An 8,218-nucleotide genomic window follows, 5' to 3' on the forward strand; every position below is an offset into this window, starting at 1 on the left:
CAAGTTGAGAACCAGAACTGGACTATGTGTCCAAATCATTAGATGATTTGACTATTAATTTTCTTATCTGTAGAGAAGTAGGTGGAACTCTGAATTAATGGCTCTATGAAGAATAACAATGGTCACAGTCTTGAAAAAGCCTAAATATTCTGAGTGAACTGTGAGGACAAGGAAGATTTCCAGTAAAATCATATTTTGAGTGACCACATATTCAGAAGCATCATGCCTATAAGTCAGTTATGATCTGAAATGTAAGAATATCTGAAACAAGACAACCCCTAAAACTGGACATCATTTATTAAAACTTAAGTTTTAATCATGATATATAAATCATGATATATATCATGATAATAAATCATGATATATCCTGATACATACTTAAGCATGAGTAAATGTATCTTTATTATGCATGATCTAATGTACATGAGATATAGTAAGAAAATATATTTGAATAAAAGTTGGAATTCTTGAGTGGCTGTAATTTATGAACTGGGAAAAACAGCGATGATTGCTGTCCAATTTATCACTTAATCATCAAAAATATAGGTATTTCTTTACTAACATCAGTAATGAAAAGATAAAGTTAGATCTTATATAACTTTTGGTGTCCTGGTTTAGCCTTAGGTACTTTGTACTAGGAAGATAGGAAAAAAAGGGAGAGACAAAAGCAAGGAATGACTATATCAAAAGCAAAACTTTGATGTATGGACTTATTCAAAGGAGAACACAAAACAATGTTAGACATTTCAACTAAGTGGTCTATAAACCTTGCAGGCCAATTAAAGATATAAAGACAGTACATGCTCAGATAAATTAGCTAGAAACATTTGATTTTATTTTATGGCTAAAGTTTTTCACCCATTGTATATAAAACAAAACCAAAGGTAAAGCCCACCATCAGGTAGCTATGATGACAAGGATTTTTGGGAGGAGAACGCGGGGAGGGGGGGTGATTTCAGGCAAATAGCTCATTTTTTATTGACTAGAATAAAAGTAACTGAATGGACATTATTTCTTTACCTCCAATTGCCCACTTGCTCAGTAAAGCTAAGAAGCAACCTACCAACACTCCAAGAGATGTCTTATTGAACTAGGAAACTAAGGTACACTCAATAAAGCTCTAAAGTTTTTACTAAATACTGATAATCTAACTATAACTTAAAATCAGTAGCTGTACTTTAAAAATAGTTAAAATACTTCAAAGTATCATTTTATTCATATACAAAAAAACTAAAATATCACTTATTAAAGAAACTTACTAAGCCCTTATATTCAGTATATTTTAATATTTAACTTTTTTATTATTTGTGATTTTCACATCATGTATCCCAATCCCCACCATCTCCTAGTCCCTTCATACCTACGCTTGCAACCCCCCCCCACCAAAAGGAAAGAAAAATTTCATTGTGGAAGCTGTTGTGTGTCACACAGTATACCCTTTTGTTCACAATTCTATACTTGCCAATGTTCACTGCAATGTGTCATGCTGGTTCGAGGCCGCTGGCTTCTGCTGCAATAGGAGTACTGCCTCCTTACCAGGTCTCCTCACAGATATGCAGCTGTTGCACCGTATATTGATTCTGCATCTTTGGATCTATAGGACTGGCCCCTTCATGTGCTCCAGCATTTCAAACATGGGGTAGATGTTGGGTGGGCCAAATCAAAGCCCTGATTTTAGGCTTGGGTGGTAGCTGAGTTGATCAGCTGACCGGTTCTCCAGCATCCACATAATCAAGGTGAGCTCTGTTAAGGTTTGTCTTTTGCTGTGTATTGTAATGCTACATGTGGGCCCCCAAGTCACAGAGATGAGAGTGTGCGGGTAGAACCAAGTGAGCTATATGACCTTGCCCCAAGTTATTTCTGATTGGTGAATAAAGATGCTGACAGCCAATAGCTGGACAGAAGAGACATAGCCAGGCTTAGGATTTCCTGGATTAGGGGGTTGGAGGAGAATGAAGGGGAGAAAAAAGTGAGAAGGAAGGAGTAGGCATCATGGGTTAGCTAAGTCATGAAAACATGGCCATGAGGGTTGGCCAATTGGGAGTTAAGAGCAGTCCAGATGAAATATAGTAAGTAATAATTCAGGGTTATCAATAGGAAAAGATTCTAATAGCAAAATGGATAGACATCTGCCCAGTTTTAGTGCTGATTAAAGATTATTGTAAATATAAAGGTTGTGTGTGTGTTTTATCTGAGGAATTGAATGATCAAAGAGGGGTAGAAATTCTGGATCATGTTAAATTTTTCTATAACACAGCTCTCCATCACTTTCCCGGCTAGCTCACCCAATGGCACAGCCAGCAAAGAGCAGAGACCACTCTCCAGGTCTCATGACCTTATCCCAACCCCTTCACACACAGCCACGTCAGCATGGCCTGCTCCACTGTGCTGCCTCAGAAAGGCACTAGGCCCACTCTCAGTAGTAGTTCTGTACTATTGTAGTCAGCGAGGGGCAGGGACAGCTCCCATGACCTCAGGCTAGCTCTCTAGTTGCCTCCTCAAGTGGACCCTTACCACCTGTGTGGGGAGGGAGGAGGGGGGAGCTGGCCACAAGTGGGCAGCACAGTAGAGCTGGTGGGAGCACAGGTGAGCTAGTCCTGAGGACATGAGCATCGGAGACTTGGTCCTGCCACCTCTCTGCCCTGCCATGTGGTGGAAGGAGCAGGAAAGCTGCCCCCATCAATCCCCCATCACCTGTGGCAGGTGAACAGGAAACAGTCTTTTGTGAAAATCAAAATTTAGGTTCACTATGACAACAACTAACAACTCCTACATATAAAAAGGTAAGGAAGAGGAAGTGAAAATGGGATGACGCTATAGTGTGAGGTGTCTCAAAGCACAGTCTCCGAGGTGAGTGTTTCATCAGAACTATAAGGTACTTTATTTTGCCCTTCCAGGTCAGAATCATAGACTCCACGCTCTGTCAATTTGCAGTGACAGAAACTCTGTAAGGTGCTGGCTCAGCAATTGAACTTACTTATTTGTACCTCTATAATGTCCCCTTAGCTACTAGCACCTACATCCTGTGGAAGAAACAAATTTAGCTTGTGACTGAGAAAACATTGTAAGCCTTCTATGTTGCACCCAGAATATTTAGATCTCTAGAAATGTACAAGAAAAATTGAGGATAGATGCTCTAGAACTTAAAACAGGGTGCACCAATTCATCTAACTTACCGATTAGTATATACACAGCTGTGTCATAATCCAGTAATCCACAGAGAGCTCTAGTTTGTCACTCCCTAGCATGTGAATGTTGCACCCAACAATAGACTAGAAAAGATCAAAATTCAAAATTCTCAAAACACAAAGAGCAGTTTACTGAACCTACAAAAATTTGGGCCACAATCATTATAGCGGAAGGCCTCTGGATAAGTATCAACTGAGCACAGAAGGAGGTAAGCAAGAGGGAAGGAAAGGAGACACAGTTGAAATGCCCAGATACCCCAAAGGAATACGCACCCATAGTGACACACCTTTCCTCGTATGAGGAATGGTGCTGCAAGATCTAGGACCTCCAGGTCCTCAGGGCCAGACCTCACAGGGATCACACTGTGAAACACACTTGACAGTTTAAAGATTTCACAGAGCCGTCCTCCTGTTAAAAAGGAAAAAAAAAAATGAAATTCTTTAGCATCACACAGAGAATCAGAACAAGATACAGGATGTAACATGTGGGACACTGCAATAATTAGATGCAAAAAGCAGAGGAATAAATAGCACAATTCCAATCTCAGAGTTGTCATGTTAGCATGCCTTTGCATGTCTCCTTTCTCTGACTCAGGTGTCTTTAGTTAAGAATTTTCATTCCAGTATTATGACCCAACAGTCATAATTATATTGTAGTCCCGAGGCTATGATTCTGACAACTTCACATAAGCAATTGGTCAACATAATGGATCCACTGACTTGATTTTATTACAGACAGGAATTCAACAAGTACTGAAATAAGCAAAGCTTAATGCATAATTTGAAAATATAACTTAAATAAGTGTGTGTGTGTTCATATATATCTGAATCTAATTAACAGTACATTTACTTCGTAAGTAGTAGGTATATATACATAAGTTAACAAAAATAGGGGAACATGTGCAAAATAATATTTAAAACACCCAATACCAAGTGTCTTACCTTCTATCAAAACTAGACATTCACTTGAGTGAGGAAGGATGCCATCATTTTTTACAAAGTGGATGGCAACCTGTCGTCCTCCCTGGCCTTCAGTGGTCCAGACTTCTGAGTTGTATAACTGTGTACTTTGCAGCCTGCGGTCTGGGGCTGTAGCTGCAGCATCTTGCAAAATTTTATCCACATTTTCCTCATGCGGAATTTCTTGCCTAAAATGATTGGTAACAAAATAGTAGCAAACAATGTAGGTATATTCGCAGGAATTCTAATTTAATAAATTACTCAAAAAGAAAACTAGTTTGGAGGCTGAAACAATGGCTCGGTGGTTAGAAGCACTTGCTCCTCCTGCTAAGAGCCAAAGCTCATGCCCAGCACCCACACGGCGACGGGAAGCCATCTGTGACACTAGATACCATAACCACAGAGATCGTTACCTCTGTGGGTTCATATGTGCCACAGTGCATACGTGAGGAGAAAGGACAATCTCCTACAATGTTGCTCACAAGGACTTTATACAGGTTGTCAGGCTTGGCAGCAGGTGTCAACCCACCTCTCTGGCCCCCAAGTGTAGAGGCCAAGATGGCCTACAGTCATTCCCAGTCCCAACTCCTTGTCCTTCACAAGTAGCCATGTCTTCAACCCAATTAATCTCACTGTCACAGGGGAACTACTTTAAAGCATTATTAGCTTCATTTATCTTTAATAATTAGTAATTCACACTAGGTGGATAAACTACCATGCAATAAAAACACCATGGCTTGGAATTAAAAGGCTGAAGTGCTTATCTTGATTCTGTTACCAACTGGGCTTGCAAGTTTAGGTAATCACTTATACTTGCTAAGATACTTATTTGTCTAGAAGGAAATCATAGCATAGCTTTATTCTTAAAGAACAATATAATACTGTGGCATTAAGTGAAATATAATCTGGTATTATTTTACAAATTACCTAAATCTCCATGACACTGAGTTTATGATCACACATATAAAAAATAGATTCCTCAATGTATTGTTTTTTATTATTTTTACAATCTAGACCCTTTATTTCTTTTTTGTATATTAGGGCATGAAATCATATGAAATGGATTCTAGCAGCTCAGGCTCCTTCCATCAGTCCTAACAAAGTGTACTTCTCTGGGTTTCATAGGTTAGCACTGCAGCTGAACCCAGGTGACCCTCTCTTTGGTTTCCTCTTTCTTCTGAATGTTCCCCTTCACCCGCTTCAGGAAGCTCTCAGTTCTTTGAGTGCTTGATATGTTCAATCCCCACACTGATCCTTTTGGTCAGAATTTTAACATTAACATGCTTGTTTGCAATGATGCCAACCTACAGCATGCTGAGTGACATAATAGACTCTTCCACTTTTGTCATGGTAACATTTATGGTGCATTCCTACTTGGACAGTGCCCTTTCCCTACATGTCTATAATATCACTCTCTTTGTACATGCACACAATTCCTAAAAGGTCTAGAGAACACATAGTAAATGCCACTCCTGTTTCCCTTTGTGGCAGAGATTTTGTTGGGTTATTGGAAAACACCAGCTGTGGCCCATATATCTGTTTTTGTTTTTAAATTGAATGTTTTCTTTATTTACATTTCAAATGTTATCCCCTTTCCCAGTTCCCTGGCCCCAAAACTCCCTAATCCATCCCCCATCCACATGCTTCTGAGGGTGTTCCTTCATCCACCCACCCACTCCTACCTCCCTGCCCTGGCATTGCCCTACACTGGGGCATCGAGCCTTCAGAGGACCAAGGGCCTCTCCTCACACTGATGTCCAACAAAGCCATCCTCTGCTACATATACAGGTGGAGCCATGGGTCACTCCATGTGTACTCTTTGGTTGGTGATTTAGTCCCTGGGAGCTCTGGGGTGTCTGGTTGGTTGATATTGTTGTTCTTCCTATAGGATTGCAAACTCCTTCAGCTCCTTCAGTCCTTTCTCTAATTCCTCCATTTAAGACCCCATGCTCAGTCCAATGGTTGGATGCAAGCATCTACTTCTATACTTGTCAGGCTCTGCAGAACCTTTCAAGAGACAGCTATATCAGGCTCCTGTCAGCAAGGACTTCTTGGCATCCACAATAGTGACTGAGTTTGATGACTGTATATTGGATAGATTCCCAGGTGAGGCAGTCTCTGGATGGCCTTTCCTTCAGTCTCTGCTCCACACTTTGTCTCCATATTTCCTCCTGTGAGTATTTGTGTCCCCTTCTAAGAAGGACCAAAAGCATCCACACTTTGGTATTCCTTCTTCTTGAGCTTCATGTGGTCTGTGAGTTGTATCTTGGGTAGTCCAAGCTTTTGGGCTAATATCCACTTATCAGTGAATGCATACTATGTGTGTGCTTTTGTGACAGGGTTACACTTTTACCATGAAGGGGTGTTGAATTTTGGCAAATGCTTTCTCAGCACCTAATGAGATGATCATGTGTTTTTTTTTTTTCCTTTGGATATCTCATTTTTTATTAAAAGGATTGAATGATTAACTTTCTTCTAAATCACTATAGTTTCAATTTTTGTGAGGCAAAAAACACTTAAATTACTCTAGAGAGATAATAACAAATAATATGCAAATACACAAATATGTTTATATCTATGTGACAGCACAGAAGAGTAAAAGCCTAATAGATGCTATACCAATGTGGATAATTGTGCACTTCATGTAATTTCCAAAATGCCACTTGGTATTTTGAGGGATTATGGTACATTGTATTGAAACAAAAATCAGGACTTGAAACTCAATATGTAAACATGTTTGGAGAACAATTTAAAGTTCTATTATTTATGTATTTACATAATTGGTATTTGGAATAAAGGCATTATAGTTGTTAAGCGTGACACAACTTTTGACTGGTGTCTGTCATACCTACTAAACATTACATTTAAAGACTGAAAGTACCTATTTTTACTTATTATTACTAAGAACAACTCAAAAGGATTTAAATATTTTACCTTTCATTCGCATTATTTTAAAATACTATAAATTAAATCATAATTTATTCATTTCTAAGAACTTAAAACCACACACACACAAACACACATACATATGGTCATACATATACACAAACAATATGACATGAAAAGACTTTTTTTAAATTTTAGAAAATACTTACAATAAATGGCATTTAGGACAAATAAGTTTAACAGACTGTAAAAGTCTTCTGGGCTTGTATGATCTTAGTTTTGCTCTGATTCGATATCGGCGAGGAGCTCTTTGCTTCAAAATGTCACACAATGATGTCTTCTCTAAATAATGGTAATCTGTAAGTGCTGTAAAAAATTGTTATATTAAGTCAGAGTAAATAAAGTATGGGGTCTTAGGTATGTTCCGCATGAATTTCTATAAAGCAAATATATACCATAAAATCAAATTTACCTCAACTATGGTCACAATATTTCCAGATGTGCATCTAGGCCCATAACAGGTACCCTGGTGCCAAGTTACTGAGGGATTTTTAATTATATAACGGGTATATAAGTATTCCTATATGGGACTAGTAAAAATTATCAGGAAATTCTAACTTAGGGAAAACAGTGGGGTTTACTTCAGCAAGAAAATGAATAGCACCTATATAAAAAATGCTAGTCTCTTAGACAACCTGTGCCAGACAGCAGCTTATTTTCTAACTGGAGTTTGATTAAGAGATGTTGACAAAACACATTCGTTAAACATCATGGGCTCTTCTTGACTTGGGTATTTCAAACTCAAGACTGTATTAAACTTTCCCTTTTTCTGGAGTTAGAACCTGAGAATGGAAAGGGTTACTAGGAGAACCCAATTATCACAGAGAGGTACAGAGTTTGAAAGAAAAGGTGTGGGGAGAGGTGAAGCTGGAGAGGCATTCGCCATGGCAAGATGGCGCCTACTTCCGCTGTTAACTCCTAGTAAACAACTGTTAGCGCATGTGCGTAGAGTGAAAAAGATGCCATGTCACGGCCCATTTCGGAGCATTACGTAGGGTAATGAGCAAACAGCCAATCATGGGCAGACACGCTGCACTGTGGTGTATATAAGCAGTACGGATTTTTGGGCTCGACCCTTTTTCCCTATGGATGGAGACAATAAATGTTGCTGCAGAAGGAACCTA

General features: G+C 39.1%; 1 protein-coding gene across 1 annotated transcript in view; it reads right to left on the reverse strand.

Moving 5' to 3' along the window:
* LOC116074491 (protection of telomeres protein 1-like) overlaps window positions 1–8,218 on the reverse strand; it is a 60,575-nt gene that overhangs the window by 16,745 nt on the left and 35,612 nt on the right. Inside the window, exons 11-13 of the mRNA XM_031347051.1 lie at window positions 7,244–7,400; window positions 4,131–4,336; window positions 3,462–3,597 (exon numbers count right to left, since the gene is read on the reverse strand). Of these exons, the coding sequence (XP_031202911.1) occupies window positions 3,462–3,597; window positions 4,131–4,336; window positions 7,244–7,400 (499 nt within the window). The remainder of the gene's footprint in view (window positions 1–3,461; window positions 3,598–4,130; window positions 4,337–7,243; window positions 7,401–8,218) is intronic.

This window comes from Mastomys coucha, unplaced genomic scaffold, assembly GCF_008632895.1.
Source record: "Mastomys coucha isolate ucsf_1 unplaced genomic scaffold, UCSF_Mcou_1 pScaffold3, whole genome shotgun sequence".
Classification (NCBI taxonomy): Eukaryota; Metazoa; Chordata; class Mammalia; order Rodentia; family Muridae; genus Mastomys; species Mastomys coucha.